General features: G+C 34.1%; 1 protein-coding gene across 2 annotated transcripts; it reads left to right on the forward strand.

Moving 5' to 3' along the window:
• Positions 1 to 6295: 6295 nt before the first annotated feature.
• On the forward strand, positions 6296 to 17993 carry LOC132266968 (probable prolyl 4-hydroxylase 9). 2 transcript variants are annotated; one of them, XM_059768004.1, is made up of 8 exons: positions 6298 to 6713; positions 6805 to 6924; positions 10420 to 10577; positions 10816 to 10918; positions 13179 to 13274; positions 15557 to 15622; positions 15755 to 15874; positions 17641 to 17993. In XM_059768004.1, exons 1-8 carry the CDS (start codon positions 6579 to 6581, stop codon positions 17725 to 17727), a joined length of 885 nt encoding a protein of 294 aa, XP_059623987.1. In that variant the 5' UTR covers positions 6298 to 6578; the 3' UTR covers positions 17728 to 17993. The 2 variants fall into 2 exon arrangements, with proteins under 2 accessions (XP_059623988.1, XP_059623987.1); XM_059768005.1 differs by lacking the exon at positions 13179 to 13274 and having other exon boundaries at positions 6296 to 6713.
• The last annotated feature ends 488 nt before the right edge of the window (positions 17994 to 18481 follow it).

The following is an 18481-nucleotide window of genomic DNA, read 5'->3' on the forward strand; positions in this document are numbered from 1 at the left end:
CATTTATGACCAAATTTTAAGTTTGGGTTTGAGGCCAATTTTGGATTTTCATGGGGCTTCTTGGGGATTCATATAGATCGTGTTGTCCCCGACAAAACCTAGGAGTTTCATCGGATTCGGAGCCGTTTCAATTCGGCGGGGGTTTGGGATTTTCATCTCAAATTGAGGTAGGGAGTGTTATAATTTACTTTCTTACTCTATTACATGCTTGTGATGCTTATTCAACTCAATTTCATGCTTGGATATTAAATCTAGAATTTTTGATTATTTATTTTCTAGTATGAAATTTAATTTCCCCTGTGAGTTATAGCATGTTTTAAACTTGTGACTTGACATTATATTACACCTTGATATGTTGATTAACATATATTAAAATTGGAGCATTTGGATAAGAAATGAAGATTTTATTCAATATCTATCTTGAATAAATTATTAATTCATGTGGCCTTAATTAGCTTGAAATCAATGTGTGATAGCATATTATATTTGGCCTTAGCATGCTCTTCAACATAGTTGTTGAATTTGAAAATAATTGGAGGTGTTTTGAAAATTAGTAATTATTAATTAACTTGATTAATTAATTTGCCCCGAGTGCACTATTCACTCCATTTGAATTCTGACTTGATATTCTTGATCTGCATGCTATATAGCTTCACATATATTTGATTTAGAATATTCGGTGAGGTTTTGAAACTTTTCATTTAATTAATTTCCTTGTTTAAGATTTAATCCTCATGGTGATATACAACTTGGAATTGAATTGTGGCATGCTAGAAAATTAGGCTTTGGTATGGTTGTTCACATATATTAAATGGAGATTAATTACATGAGAATTGTAACTTTTATTTTATATTTAACTTTAGTGAAAGTTTAATTCACATGGTCGTAAATTGAATGAAATAAACTTGTAATGTGATATTACATTAGTCCTTAGCATGTTCTCTAAGATATATTAAATTGAGAGCATTTGGTTAAGTTTGAAAATCTAGAGATTTTAATTAAAAGAATGAATTAAAATTTATTTTGTGGTCCCATTAGCTTAATTAAGATCTTAACTTGATATTTGTATTGGCCATGACTTGTTTACTAATATATATTAATTGTGAATCATTTGAAGTTACTTTAGAATCTTGGTAATTAAATTAGCATGATTTAATTAGAGTTCTACTTTGTTATTCCAATAACCTAATTGAGTTTTAGAATGGATATAGGTGATGACCATGCCATGTTCTTTAATATGTATTAATTTGAGGTTATTTGGAATTGAATTAGAATTTAGAGAATTTAATTAATTTTATTTAATTAAATTCTATCTAATTGAGCCATGGATTTAATTGTGTTTGAAAGTCGTTTCTATATCAAAATTTTGAACATGGACTTGTTGTATATTCATTTGTTTATGTTTTGAGTATTGGATAACATAGTTGCTATGTTTATACTCATGAGTATATGTTTTCCTTATTGAATATATTGTTGCCTTGTGTAATGATTTGCACATTTCGTATTTAACATCTTTCATGCATAGCGTGTAACGAATCGCACACTGAAGATTCGACATTCATCATATCATGTTAGTTGTGGACTTAGAGCATGTATTGTATAGGTTTCCAAATTTGGTTGTGCATGATAGATAGTTGATTATCTTGTATATACATGCTGATATATACGTTGTTGCACAACTTGTTGATTTTAGAAACTTGGGGATGTCGTTGTTTGGCTATGGCTAGGACGTGGTTCTAGTACGGGGGTTAGTACCTCTATATAGTCTAGTGCACACATAGGGAGGTTACCCATGGGCTAGTAACCCTAAAGTAACCACATTGTCGGTTTGATCTGGCGTGACGTCCAAGTATCCACTTTATTTGATTTCGCATTTCATTTCAAGTTGATAACTAGATGATGTTATGACTTGTTGTTTCTTACTTGTTTTCCCGTTTTAAGTTTCAGGATGTTTACTTTGAGAAACCATGCTTTACGCGTTGTATTAGAAGTTCTAATGTTGGTTAGATGGCATTGATATTGTGATTTGTGTTTTAATGTTCTAATGTAGTTTAGGAATGATCCTATAGATTCAATTGGAACATAGACGTTAGGTGGCATGACCCACTTCTGTTGTTTTCGTGCTTTAGATTACAAGCTGATAGCTTTAAGAATTTGTATTTTGTTGCCTTGTATAACATGCTTTTATGTGGCTAGATTGCATTGAAATTGTAATTTGTGTTTTGATTGTTCAATATAGCCTAGGATGATTTCTTAGACTTATTTTGAACATAGACGTTAAGTGGCATGATCACTTTAGTTGTTTCTATATTCTAGATTGCAAGTTGATACCTTTAAGAACCTTTATCTTGTTGCTTTGTATAACGTGCTTCCATATTGTTTAAATTGCATAGATGATGTGATTTATGTTAGAAATGATCTAAGATAGCTTAGGATGATCCCTGAGTCTAATCTTGACATAGACGTTAGGTGGTATGATTCCTTTTCAAATTATAACATGTTAGTCCTAAAAATCTCCAAAGAAATCGAGTCATGCATGCTCGTCCCCTACGAATAAACTTGTTAGACTTGTTTATTCACCCCGAAGTTACTGGGTGTTTTGCAGGTAAAGAAGTTTCATTGTGGGATACACAACTCTCTTAGACATGCTAGAAGTCTTGAAGTATTTTTGATGATATCGAATATGCACATGTTAGCATATCATGTTTACTTTTGTTTATTTTGATAAAATTTGTATTATTTGATTCTATAATCCATGTATATTAAAAAATGTAGAATTTTGCCTTTAACGAGAAAAGCATGAAAACTTGGGTTTCAATATGTCATCCTCGCACCGGTGTGTGCATTGTGTATGTAATTCATCCTTTAGCATTCATTTGCCATATGTGAGGTGTGGCCAAGGGCCAAACACCATTTAGTTTTCATTTTTGCATTTTAATTCATATATTGCATTTTGGTCTAAAATAGTAGAAACCGAGCCTTTAAGGGTTCATTTTCAAATCGGGTGGTGTAAAGTGTGTTCCGGCACCTCCACTAGGTCTCATTTATCTTGCATGAAGTGTGGCTAAGGGCCAAACGGTCATTTAAAACCATTTCCTAATTTTGGTTTCCATATTTTCCATTTCAAGTTCATTTTCGCCTTTTTGGCCGTTGGGAAGTCGGATTTTGACTCGGCCATTTTCGGGAGCCGCGGACCATTCCCGCGCGCTCAAAATCACCATTTACGTCTACGTGCATGATCGTTTCCTGGAAAAACCCTTTCCTTTGTGATTTGAACCTCCTATGGAATCATTTTTCAATTTTGTTGCATAATCTGTTCAAGGGGTATTATAGACTTTTCACATCAGTTTTATTTTCTTCTTTCGACATGATCGCTTAGAACACGTGATTTTTTTTGGGGGGGGGGGATTTGTTCTTCATATTTTTCTAGAAAACATCGTCTTGGTATTGGAAATCTATCGCAAAGTTCAACTTTCTATTTTTTTTTTTATTTAACAGCTTTTTGGACCTCCATGACCAGATTTCATGGAGGGGCATTTCGGATATTCTACATTGCGTTTTTTTTTTTTTAATTCTCTTGCGATTCACGTAGAAAACTCAATTTTGAGGGGGGTTTCTTCTTTGTGTTTTTCCAGAGAAATTCATTTTCTTGCCCGTTTTTGATCTCAGATGTAGACAGACCTTGTAGCAGCTTTTTGCCCTCCTGTCCAGTTCTGATCTAGGGGCATTTTGGGGTTTCACAGTTAGTTTTTTTTTTTTTTTTTTTTCCGTTCATAAGGTTAGGTAGAAAACTCGATTTTAGGGGGGGGTTTCTTCTTCGTGTTTTTCCAGAAAAACTCGTCTTGGCCTCCGTTTCAAACCTCAGTTCTGGAATCTCACTTTTTTTTTCTTTTCTTTCTTGCTGTCAGCTTGTGCATGGCATTGGGCGCCGGCATGGGCGGTGGGCTCGTGCATGGGCGCCGTGTGCGCCATGGCCTTCGTCGGGCCACCGCGACGTCTCAACTTCAAACTCTCGTTTCTCCCTTATCCGGATTCCAAATCGAGTGAACTTTTTTTTTGAACTTGACTAATTTTTCGCTGTTTTTCCAACGGTGTGCTCGGTTGCACCCGAATCTTCCTGAATAATTACCAGTTTACCCTCTTAGCCTTAAGTGCTCGTTTTTCTTCGTCAGGTCGTTTCTCCTTCGTCCGGATTCCGAATCATGCGATTCTTAAGTCCATCCTGATTATTTTTTTGTTGTCTTTCCAGCGGTGTACTCGGCGGCACCCAAATCCACATTTTTTAAAAATGACTATTTTGCCCTTGGGGGCTTATGTGTCATATTTTTGATCGTTTGCTTCCGCATCAGTTCCAATTGAGTTCCACGACCTCATGGAAGGTCACTTTGATTTCTTAGAGTCTTGTTTTCTATTTTCGCTTCCGCATTTCAGATCCGTTATCGGATCATCCTTACGGTTTATCACAGGACACGCTGGCCTAAAAACCAGGGTCGTCACAAAAGTAGTCTAAAACAGAAAAATAAGATAGATAAAGGTCCTAGAATGTTCAAGCTTAAGGGGTTTAAAAGCGCACTTTTCAGCGCTCATCAGATGGAAGGGAGAGAGAGAGAGAATAACGTGGAATTGAGACGAATATAACACTTGGTTTACAAACCCCAATTGGTGGAATTGGGACAAATTGATGAAGATGAGAGAGTGAGTAAGAGGAGGAGGATAGAAGAAGATGGTGGGGGTGATAGGGGTGGTGGCCTGTAATGGTGGTGGGGGGAGGTGGCTCGTTGGTAGAGAGGAAAGAGAATGAAGAGAGAAGAAGATGAAATTATTATGAGGGAAGATAGGTAAATTCATCACAAAATCTTTTAATGTAGAGATGAGGGGCAAAATAGGAACAAAAAGGGTAAAATTGGATTTTCATATTTACTTTTTGTCAAAAAGTGATTAGAGGGGCTTATTTGCACATTGTTTAAATATTATGAACTGAAATGCATATTTAAAAAAAAAAAAATGGACTAATTGTGTATATAACCTATATTATATGGGATTTTTTTTGCACTAAACTCATAAAATGAAAAAGAAGTAGAACTAACTTAACATCTTTAGACTGGATGGAATAATAAAATAATACTCAAAGCATTCGGTTTTACCATTTTACCCTTTGAAACAATGGAAGTGTTATCAAATTCTTCTTTTCCATATAATTAAACAAAAAGATTATACCCCGGGACTATGAGTTAAGACAGAAGAATGCTCTTATTTTTTTCGAAATTTCAAGTAAACAAACAAATAAATCTTTTTTACTAGTCTTTAACACTTAATAATATCTTTTTAATAATATGAGAGATCATATTTTCTAAGCTAATGCTTATACATTATTGTATAAAAAGTAATTTCACATGTGTTTTACGGAAATGATTACTTAGACATTAACACACAAGTCAAGATCCTACTAAGTTTGTCAGACTAGATCATTTCATAATATGTATGTTGAATTTTATATATATATATTTCAATTCTAAGAGATATTTCACGTAACGGAACAACTATATAAATTTTTCACTCCAAATATTTCTCAAATCTATATTTAACGGTTAAAAAATATATATCAACATTTTTATTTTAATTAATTTGTGAATGAAATTACAGCATAATGAGCAGTTCATGTTGAATTTTTTGTACTTATATGTTTGAAAAAATATATATATAAAAATAAAATTTTTTTAAAAAGAAAAAAACTAAAGGTACCAACTACCAAGTCACACTTCACTTACAAAATCAAAGAGTCCATCGTGACCCGTGTCAGGATTTAAAACTACTCCATATTGGTTTAAATGATAGTGCACTCCACCTGTATAATTATTCCCACATTCCATTGTCACACACACATATATATATATATATATATATATATTATAGAGTTTGAATGATTGTGCACTCCACCTGCACCTGCATAATTAAGGGTATACTTTCGTGTTTTATGCAGCGGTGTGCACAGAAGAAGAGTATCAAGGTAATTTTTATTGTGATTTGATTAATGTTTTCTCCTACGTAATATTTGTATGTGGTAGTAAAACACTAATCTCTCAATATGTAAGATGTCCCGATCACTTTTTTTAATATAAATTACTTCTGATACAGTCTAACATGAACATTTTTTAACATCCATTTTATTTTTCAATCTTGTAGTACATATTTAAAAAAATTTACAACAAATTTTATATAAACAAATGTATTTCAAATAATTATTGAACACACCTCAGAAGTCACGACATAAACATTGTTTTATTTAAATGAAAACAAAAATGTAAAACGGAACTCTTGCCAAATGGTGCTAACAAGTCTGCCCCAAAATCCAAGGAACTGTAGATTTAGAAGTAGAAATTTCCCGCCGCGTGAGATGTCAATGATGACATCTTCCACTTTGCTCCTTTTTAAAACCAGAGGACTCTGACACACGAGAAATTATTGGCAGCAACGGAGCAAAAAAAAAAAAAAAATAACAAGAAGAGTTTAAAAGCAAAAAAGCCTTTCAATTGATTTGAATCTTTGAGACCATTCTCGTTTGATTCATCATCAAAGAAATGAAGAGCAAAGGCAAGGTAGTAGGAGGAGGAGCTTGGTGGAGCTTCGGCACCAAGCTAGGGTTACCTGCTATCTTCCTCTTATGCTGCTTCTTCTTCCTCGCCGGACTCTTCGGTTCCATGCATCTTTCTCAGGTCACTCACACACACACTCTCTCTATATATATTTGTATATATACATATGTAATTACGTATGTTAGTTATTGAATTGATCGATCATGTACAGGATGAATCTGGTTTGTGGCCGAGGCCTAGGTTACTTGAATCTGTCACTGAGGGGAGAGATTTTGATCCGTTGCCTCAAGGCGATACCGGTGAAGATTCGCTTACATCGATCCCCTTTCAGGTGCTTGATTTTGCTCTTATATATATATATATATATATATATATATATATATAATTTTATGAATGAATGATTTGTAAGTACTGGATTGCTGTATGCTGAGTTCAAGTGATTTGTGAGTGCTTTTTTTATGATTTAAAGAGTGGCGAATGTAAAATTACTGATATCAAGTTAATTTATGAAGTGAGTCACTTGTTGGCAAATCAAGCTATAAAAAAAAAAAAAAAAAAAAAAAAAAAAAAAAAAAAAAACACAACACCTTGAGTTCAGTGACTTCTATGACATTGTTTTATGGGTTTCTTAATTATGTGCTAAAGCACTTGGCTTGTTTTGACTGTGTAATATCGTATGATCACTTGTGAGTTGTGACATATTTGTAACTTCATGGTTGGTTCTAAAAATGATTCTTCCCCACCCCCACCTCCATTTTTCTTGTTACATATATATTCATCACTGCAAGAACTTACATCAGAAGAGTTTGTTGCTTAGAAAGCTTGATTAATTGTTTTCATTTTGCATTGCAACAATTATGCAGTTCATCATGCTCAATATTTGAAATTTGACTTGTCCATTGGGCAGTTGCCTTGTCTCTTAAATGACCTCCTATGACTTCAACATAATATATGCTTCCTTGACCTACTTGTCGACTATGTATTCAAGTGGCTCTTACATGGTGTTCGCACATTCTAATAGTTCAACCACAATGAAGTTAATTACTTGCAGGGACAATTATGCTATTTGGTAGTAGTCCCTTTGGTTTGAGGTAAAAAGTGGATGGAAGGAAAGAAAGGGAAGAGGATCAAAAAGATATGTTTAAGGAACGACCTTCCTTTTGTTTGGTTAAGTGGACGAGGAAATAAAATAGGTGACATGTTCCATTATTTGGTAGGAGGGAAGGAAATAGGAGATTTTCAATATTATTTTACCATTATACACCAAACTATAGACATAATTGATAAACGAGGATAATAATGTCTTTCCGATTATACAATAAATATCCTCCTTTTTCTTTCCTCCCCTTTTAGTTTTGGAAATGACCAAATTGGTGGTGTTAGAAGGATGATTCATCTATCCTCTCTCCCCTCTACCAAGCAGTGGAAGCATACTCCACTCTTCCTCCCCTCACTCCTTCTTGCCTTCCCGCCCACAAAACATAATATAAGTTATACCCACATATGTAACTTAATTTTTTCCCATTTCAATGCAATTTTCAGATTTCCATTTAGAACACTTAATTCTGTATTTTAACTTCCCTTCTCTCTCTCTCTCTCTCTGCTCTCACGCTCAATGTTTGAAATTTGAATGCAACTTTAGAACATTAAAGATCATTTTTATGCTGTAAATACTTTTACTGATTTGAGTCCGTCAAACAAACTTTCACTTGTTTGAAATCTAGAAAAGTTAAGAAATAACTAATAAATGGGTTTGTGGAGAGAGTGCCATTTCTCTGATTAGTTACAACTTAGAAGTACAATGATCTAATTACGTGTGTTCCAGTGGCAAATGGTTGTCTATTTGGTACTCTTTTCTCCCATTATGTGTTTAAACTGCAACATTCCCCGTTCATTATGCTAATTTGCAGTGTAAACTCTTTGGAAAGAAGTCTTACTAGTGGAGGCATTGATGGAGCCAGCATGGGGTGGGGGGCACTTTCCCCCAATTTTATGTATGTAATTTGTGAAATGTCAGATTCGGACCTGATCATGGTCGATCTGAATCCAATAAGTGTATTAGTCGATCTGATTTGATAATCCGACAGATTTTAACTAATGAATCCATATCCGAAATGCACATTATCGGATATCCTATCCAATTAAATAATACATTTTTTTCACAAATCAAGCCATGGGTGCAAATAATTATCTCAAAGAAACTATTGTAAAACCCAAAGCTGGCATGATTTTACTGAAAGAGAAAAAGGAAAATGTGGGAGAGAAAGAGAGAGATGAGGGAGAAGAAGAAGAAGTAAAAGATGTAAAAAAATCTAAAACAACTTTGTTGTGATAGAAAATTAGGGAAAAATAATTAGGGCTTCTAGATGGAGAAGAAGAAAAGGGAAAGGAAGAAGAGAAGAAAAAGGAGAGAGAATGGGGAAGTAGAATAATCACCACATGAAGGTTCCGGCTAGGATTTGGTGGCCGTCGACGAGCTCTCTTCCCTTTTCGTTTTAGTTGCCCCTGTATGTAGCACATTCTGGAATTTGTGATTTTGTGGGTGTTGTGAAGAACAAGTTATATATATAAATAGCATTATAATAATGTAGGGGAGAACACCATACTTAAGTGCATATACAATTGTGATTGGTCATTTTACTAAAGCTATACAAATCTAATGGTGGTTATTAGATCTAAACAAATCTAATCTGATGGTTGATATTAATGATATATAAAATATAAATAGAATATATATATATATATATATATATATATATATATATATATATATAATATTAATCGGATAGGGTTATTAATGGATCGGATTGACCCTAATCCAAATCCAATTTGTTAACTTAACAGGTTATCGGATTCGGATCCTTATATATATATATATATATATATATATATATAATATTAATCGGATAGGGTTATTAATGGATCGGATTGACCCTAATCCAAATCCAATTTGTTAACTTAACAGGTTATCGGATTCGGATCCTTATTGGATTTGAGACTCAGTCCATATCAGAATAATTGGATCAGAATTCGATCCATTGACAGCTCTACATGTATGATGTATGTGCCTGGCTTTCATGCTTGTCAATTATTTGCTTTTTATAAAGAGTATTGTCTACTAATACACTTGCTTACCATTATTTCAAGGAAAGAACGGTTCTATCTATTTATCCATATGGGCTGGAACGCCATGGTATAAGTTATGACTTCACTTCCAAAAAGATAGATTTGACTATGATCCACCAGCATCCACTACCGGAAGGAATTGCCTCACTTACAACCTACTCTTATTCCCATCAATATGCCGGGAAACAAGAGTTTTCTTTCTCTCATGCCTTTTACCTTAAGCCTAACAGAGATATAATGTTTCACTTGCCCTACCTCTGTCATTGCTTTTAAAGAATCTGTCTTTACAGCCGCCTTCTCTTCCTTTTCATTGCAAACAAAGCGATCCACTTCCATAACTTTCTTCTTCTTTTTTTCCCCCCTTTTTCTGCTTCAAATTTATTACTACAATTTTATGAACTTATTGTTTGTATTTTATGTCTTTGAACTTTTTATTTACAGTATTTACTGCAATTTTTGTGAATTGTGACATGTTATTTGAATCGCGATTATTGCACTGATTCTGCACTTGAATTTTTTGCTTGCTGTCTTGATACATTTTTTTTTTTTTGGTTGGGGGGGGGGGGGGGGGTTTGAATTGTATTATGTTTAATGTGCCCCTGATACAAATTCCTGGCTCCATCACCAGTTGGAGGGGGTTTATATATATATATTCACAGACTTTTCCATTTTCAGCCCTTTTTTTTATAACCTTATGTAGGTTTTAAGCTGGAAACCACGTGCAGTGTACTATCCTGAATTTGCAACTGCGGAACAATGCCAAAGCATAATTAAAATTACAAAGAAACACCTTGCACCATCGACCTTGGCTTTACGTAAGGGAGAAACAGCAGAAAATACCAAGGGAATCAGAACAAGGTACTTAATGTTTTTATATGATCTCTTACGCAGTAAATAAATGAACACAGGTGCACACATGAAGTACTTCTATTTCTTTTTATTTTTATTTTTTTGTAGAAATGTTGCATTTTTTCCAGCACACGTGTGATGGAAAAAATATTTTCTCACTAAATGTATATACCTGATTCATTGTCTCCAAGTTCCTATTTAAGATAGATATAGAGCACTATTAGTTCTTACCTCTCTTTTCAATCAGCTCTGGCATGTTTATAAGTGCATCTGAAGACAAAAGTGGGATTTTGGATGTCATTGAGGAGAAAATTGCAAGGGCCACAATGATTCCCAGAAGTCATGGGGAGGTACTTTTCATTATAAAGTTAAAAATTATCTTTCCTCCCTGATTTAGATTTAGGTTACAATCTTTTATTTTTATTCATATGAATTCGTCATAATAAAAATGTCAGTATGCTTGTAGAAGCTCATCTTTGCTGTCAAACATAAATTACATGCAATTTCATATGCTGTTTAGTCAAAGTGATGACATCCTTGATTATAGATGCACAACCAAAGCTACCTTCACACAACGTGGTCCATGTAAACCCAGGGTAAGAAAGAAAAAAAATACTGGTATTACATGTGGTCTTTGTAAATGCAGAGTAAGATGGAAAATAAAGATCCCGGCATGACTTAGGTGGTGGTGATAAAAATGAAAATTTGGCAATGAGAAGCTTCAGTGTTGAATTAGTATTTAGAGGTGCTGATTTTCAGAACTGAAAATTTTAAAAGTAAATTTGTGTGTTCATATGTAAAACTAATAGCATCTTCCGCTGAATGTTTCACTACTTGGTGATAGGTTGATCATTTAGAATTCAGATAATTTTTAAGTAGAATTTACAATTTAAATGGCAACTAATTAAGCATTCTCATACATACTTAATCTAATAGGTTTATCAAACAACACCTAAAAATTGGATTTTCCTCCATAACTTAATATAACAAATTGTTGTTGCAAACTTGAGGTTTATAAATTATTTAACAACCCCCCTCCTCTAGAAAAAGGACTTTGCAATTATCTTGACTTGATATGTGCCCTTAACTTCGAGCTTCGGTATTATTCACCAAGTTGCGTAGTTTTATATTGCATGATGGGTTGGACACTTCTACAAGTTCAAAGTAGTGCTTATGATAGCATGGCTAGGGCTTTGGTACATGTCAATGGGCATCGACAATGATGACAAGGAAAAGCAATTCTGATGGCAGGGTGGGAACCCTGTGAGCGACCTACATTTTGCAAATCATTCAATTGCATATAAAAACTAACTACATAAACGGGTCTTTTTATTTTAAATTAATATTTAGTATGCTGTTTTTTATAGGGCGAAAATGAGAACCAAGAAATTTTATGAGAAAAGTATAGAATTACAGAAATGTTTTTGGATGAAAGATTCGTATGCAAAAATGTTCTATAGAAGGTGTTTCTCATAGAAGTATTCATCTACTTCAGTGGTCAATTTGAGGAGGAATGCGATTGTTTTGTCCCATGGTCATTGTCCAACTCATGATATTTAGGTGAAGATTATGTGTTTGGAAACTTTTCCCTAGATTCTGTTCTGATCCCTTTTCCATAAATAGCAAATTTATTCTCATGAAATTGAGTAAAGGAAATGCATTTAAATGTCATTTCCTGTTAATTTTTATAATATGGAGTTTATATTTGCAGTAAGCATTTGAATCACAGTTGCTAATGGAAACATAGAGTATATCTCAGTTTAGGGGTCATCAATGCTTCTTGTGAAGCACCATCTCTTCCCAAAGTTTAAGTAGTTACAAAGGTTGTAGCTTAATTGCTTATATCGTCTAAACGCCACCCAACATATGATCTAAACTCTCTATCATGAGTATGCGAAGCATATGCATCAATCATATCGATCATGGTAGGATGAGATTCGAGCGATGAGATTCACGTCGGAGACCTTGCTCTGATGCCACATTAGACAATTAGTTGTCTAAAAGCTTAAGCTATTAAGAAATGCTCCAAATTATATATTTCAAGCTCTTACACCCTGCTTCATGTATGACCTCATCTTACTTGTGTTGAAGCAATTAGACTGGTAAACAAAATACATGTAAACTTGTACAAACAAACATAAAAGGAGAAGAAGAGAAACTTGAAAGGTTGATGTGCCTGATATTCCACCGTGTGTCTTATTTACAAATTTATAACTATTGTTGTCAAGCACAAACATTAGCTACACCTGCAACTGAAATCCTCATTGTAGCTATTTAGACTCCTCTTTTGTGTTCTGGATCCCAAGATGATTTTTATGCATTATAAGTAGTATATCTTAAATATTCATGTCTTCTAACACATCTTATTTGATTCTGAGTAGTAAATCCATACGTGGTTCAGTTCCAAGAAAAAAAACCATGCCTAGTAAATGATATATTTTTCTACTAAAACAATCAACGTCATGAATGGCTACGCCTGAGTGTTTTCCACAAAGTTTTTATGCTAAATATGCAGTTATGTTAATGTCTTCTCAATTGAATTAGTTAACCTTTCATTTCAGGAGGGTTCTAAATTTGTCTGAGTAATTTGAGGATATCATCATGTTTCAGGCATTCAATGTCTTGCGCTACGAGGTTGGGCAGAGGTATAATTCTCATTATGATGCGTTCAACCCTGGTGAATATGGCCCACAAAAAAGCCAAAGGGTACATGTTAACTAAAATTATACATACTTTTTGAGTGATCGTTTGTTTACTAGTTGTAGAATTTTTCTTAATGAAAAACAAATCATATGTTTACTGCATGTGGAAATTTGTCTTGGAAAAACTACTATGTTATTTGGATTTGGGTATGAATATCGGATGTGGGTGTATGTCCAAGTGTCAGACATCCCTTTATTCCAAATCCTAGGACATGGAAAATGTGTCCAAAAGTTGGATACGGGTACGTAGACATGATTATGCATTTGAATACATTAGTGTGTAATGTTTGAAATATTGTTTTTTTTTTTTTTTTTTTTCAAATCAAATAGCATGTGGTAGAAAAGAGGTTTCTATCTATTTAGAAATAGGAAACTCTTCCATGCTATTAATTTTGAGTTTTAATTTTTTCAATCATCACACGAAGGAGAGTTTCCAATTTGGAGTCGTCTGTCGGACATATATCCCATACTTTTACTTTTGTTGTGTCTACGCAGGTATGTGAAGGGAGTTTGGAGAGTCCGTGTAACAGAGGTTTTGTTTGATAGAATTGTTTTTTCTGCATAACATGCATGCAGACACACATATTCATCACTTTTTATTGAAACATGATAGGCAGATATTTTAACAGTCGAAAGGTGTATTGTTATTCTGATCCTTTATTCTTACTGTCTTGAATTTTTTTTCCTGCTGAGTTGCTTGATTTCTTTGATAAAAACATCCATTATGTTTTATAACTATACTGAAGTAGCAGAATATTTTATATCAAACACTCCTCTGACCTGGGATTGCATATTGCCCGCAGACAGTACAATTTGAATTGGAATACCACTTTATATACTTGAAAGTTTAAACTCACTAAGTTCATGACATAAATGGTGTTCCTTGGGAAGAATTAACTACTAAGTGGCATATGTGTACTTCTGTTTGGCAAATTCCAAATGTAGATGCATTTGGTATAAATATCAGTAGCTTCCATGGATATATATATATATTTAATTGGTGGTGGAACATGTAAATCTTGACACTATTGAGCCAGTCCCATGAAACTCATCTCTGAATTCATTCATTAGATGCCTTAACTGCAAGGATGAATAGTATATCGAATTATCAGTACTTGAACTCTCTGTATTATTAAAATGTGATGAAGAACTATGTTACCTAGACTTGGATATGTCTGTCAGGTTCAATTATGTATCCAAGCGTCAGACATATCAAATTTCCAAACAGAAGGACACGGGGACATTGCTAAATATTCATATTATCTAATATTTCTATTTCATGTTACATAATGTTAAGTATAGGTATTTCATTCATTTTGAAGCAATGATACAGTAAAATTGAATCATTCAATATGTTTTTTTAGGTGCATGTCCAACCAAAAGTGTCTAACATATCCCTTACCCATGTCCGATTATTGTGTGTCCGACACGGGTAGTTACCTACTTTTGAAGAGTCCATGTGAAGATTGAAGGCTCATTATAAGGTTAAAAAAATAGCATTTGCTTTCATGTCATTGAGCATTTTCTTTTTGGTATTCGAGATTGGATGGAGAAGCTTGCAAGTTACATAATCCACACACTGATTCTCTGAGAGATTTTTTTTTGGAAGCCTCCAACCATGTGGAAATTTTGACAATCCATTTCCTGATGCTTTGCTTGGAGATTTATAATGAAAATAGCCGTTTTCAATAAAATTGTGGACGAGTATTTCATTCTTAAGATTTACTATCTACTCTGGTGACAGCAACAGTCATCATCTCGAACAACCTCAATTTACTGTGACATTTAATGATTATCATTGAAATGGTGTATGGCATCCTCCTATATGACACATCCTTATCATCTCTCTCGACAGTTGAATGATATTGAAATTATTTTCTATCATCCAACAATGTAAACCACATAGCAACAAATGAAATACTTTGCTTATATCCTTTTTATATTTTTCTAGGCAACGAGTCGGATAAGATATTGTAAGTTGATTTTCCTTTTCAGCAAGTATTATGTAATATGATGTTCAGTTCCATCTTTTTAGTTTTTCTTGATGGCAAGAGAACAAATATATTCAAATTTTGTTCAGTGCTTAAATTCTATGATATAGTTGCATTTTTCTTGTGTTAACCTTCCTTTAGGATCACTAAGTTGAACTGTCAACTAATGGGTAAAACTCATTGATAGAATTGCAAAAGTTGTCATAATAGTTCTTTTTCATGATTTAAACACACCACTAATGAGCCAATGATTGCTGCAATTTCTAACATCAAACTTGATTTTAATTCGATACAGATTGCTTCTTTCTTGTTATATTTATCTGATGTTGAAGAAGGTGGAGAAACAATGTTCCCATTTGAGGTAGGATCGGACCCTTATTTCTGTCATTTTGGTTTTTTGAAGTTCTTTTTCTTTTTCTTTTTTTGTTTGTGTGTGTGCGGGCAAAAACATGTTTGCAAATAAAAGGCGGTCACCATATGCTTGTTTTTACAGAATGGATTAAACATGGATGCAAACTATGATTTTCGCAAGTGTATTGGTTTGACAGTGAAGCCACGGAGAGGTGACGGGCTTCTTTTCTATTCACTATTTCCAAATGGTACAATTGATCCGGTGAGTTTCTTCTTGCCGTCGAAATCATCACTGCAATTTAAACTAACAAAAAAAAAGATCTGGTGTCTTGCTCTTTATCTGAATACTTCTGCAGTTTCCATCATTGAACACTATCTAAGCGTAAAAAGTAAAAGAAATCTTAATTAACAAAATGAAAACTGGCCAAAGAATATATATTAATGATTAGTTGATAACTAGTTGGCAACATTTTGAATTTTACCAGTAGGCTTGTATAAATCCAGAGTGAATGATCATTACCCTTGATGCAACCTCTTTATATGAAGAAAGCCGTGAAATATACAGGATATACAGGTCTGTAGTAAAGTGAGGTGAAAATGGATATTGTGTCACATGTTGGCTCTTGCCCAACTGCAGTATTGCACGGTCAAATTCCTACGAGAGTGTTAAAAAAAATTCCTTAGAGAAGGTGATTTTTATTTTTTATTTTATTATTATTATTATTATAATTTGATTTTATTTTTTTGTACCTTGGCAAGAAATTCACACTCCCACTTTGGCCCTATAGGGACTTGAAAGTTGAATCCTCGACCTTCTACTTTGGAAGTACCACTAGTTTGCACCCCTTGGTGGTCTTAGAGAAGGTGTTTGATTGAGGGGATTATGCCTTTGATCTATTATATGACCTTTTGCATTTATATTTGCAAGCAAAACTTGACCGACCTCAATCGGATGGGACCAAGGCATGGATGATGATGATGTTTGCGAGGAAAAATGATAGATCTAACATGTCCAATTAATATTCTATGGAGAAGAAAGCTGAACATACGTTAATTGATTTGATCGTGGGATAGGAATACTTACATTGACGAATACTTACATTGACGTGTCCAATTATGTTTTATGGCTATTAGTCCAACTACAATGTATGGAGCAAAATGTTGGGCGTTGAAAAAGAAACAAGAACACATTCATGTCACAGAAATGAGGATGTTGTGATGGATAATAGGAGTAACTAGAAGAGATGAGATTCGTAAGGACCGAGTGATGGGAAAACTAGGAATAATGCCTATTAATTATAAAAATAAATAAAGTAGACTTAGGTGGTATGATCATATACAAACCTTGGAAGGTAAGCGACAAAGAGGCTGACCAAAACTAGGACGAAGAAACTAAAAATGACATTAGAAAATTATATATTAGAGGGAACATGGTATATAGAGAAGAACGGAAAAAGAGAACTCATGTGACTCATCCCATTTATATAGACGACGACGACGACGACGACGAGAATAGTTAAATTAAAAATCGAGGTGGCAATTGGTTTGAGATTATTGAATAAGATAGAATTTAAATATTCAAATATGCCCTAGATTTAGTACGTGATGATTCCAATCTGCATAGTTCAGTCATATCTAGAGAGGACTAATGATGGCACTATAAGATGTAAGTTGGCATGAGTTGAGTCTGCTTGAAGAGGTGATCAGAGGGTTAGTCAAGTGACTGCTGTATAGATCTATGCACCCGATATTATAGTTGAAATTTATCTTTTAGAATTTCATTGAAAGTTCAAGCGCTAGAGACGTCTCAGGAAATAACACATCTCTAGGTTTTTTTTTTTTTTCCTTCCTGTTTGTGCATCTGTATATGATTATGAAACACAATGATAAGCACAATTTTTACAATCATAGATTATCACTAGTGTTACTTTGGAAATGTTCTGGAGATTTATGATAAACATGGTTCATTGCTATATTCACTACTATTTATTGGCTTCTGATTGTTGCCTCGATTGTATACCACCGCAGACATCACTACATGGGAGCTGTCCAGTAATTAAAGGGGAGAAATGGGTAGCCACAAAGTGGATAAGGGATCAAGAACAGTATGATTAAATGTTTGTATTCAAATCAATACATTCTTCATTTCTTTGAGTTTCACAATTCCGGTTAATAGGAAGAATCTGCTGCTGAGAACTCTCCTAAGGAATTTTGTGTTGTGTAAGTGCTGCAATATCTGCCAATTTTCCCAACAAAATGTAGCCGTAGGATGTAATTGTTGTAAAATTGTTGTGAATTAATGGACAGAGATGAATGAAAGTGTCTAATGTGTGAAGAAGGGGTAATTTACTAAATAAATTCAAATGGTTACTTTTCTGTAATTAAGTTATTTGGTTAAACCAAAAGGCAAAATGTATTAAATTAAAACGGAAGGTGAACATTCAGCATTTGCAAGAGAAATAAGCCATGATGGCCACACATCCCAGTGAAGATTTCCAACTCGCTCTTGCAAAGCAATTTTACCCAGATTATGAGCTATATGCCATTGGAGGATCTAGAAGCCCAAACAAGTCTGCAGCCTGTAACTGAAGAGACCAAACTTGAGATTTCCAGAACTAGGGTTTGAGTTACAGCATCCACTGCTTGTAAACCCATCATAGACTGGTTATTCCCTTTGACACCATCTCTATAACCCCATTTTAGGAGGAGAAGTCACCAAATAACTTAATTACAGAAATGGTTATTTTTAGGAGAAGTCATCATAGACCGGTTAGTGCTGCTGCTGCAGAGGCTCCGGTGCTGCGTGAGTGTCTACTTCTTCTCCTAAAATGGGGTTATAGAGATGGTGTATAAAAATAGTACATCTAAT

Source organism: Cornus florida, unplaced genomic scaffold, assembly GCF_030987335.1.
Source record: "Cornus florida cultivar Cherokee Brave unplaced genomic scaffold, ASM3098733v1 CherokeeBrave_3.0.0_Hap2_Chr07, whole genome shotgun sequence".
NCBI classification, from domain to species: Eukaryota; Viridiplantae; Streptophyta; class Magnoliopsida; order Cornales; family Cornaceae; genus Cornus; species Cornus florida.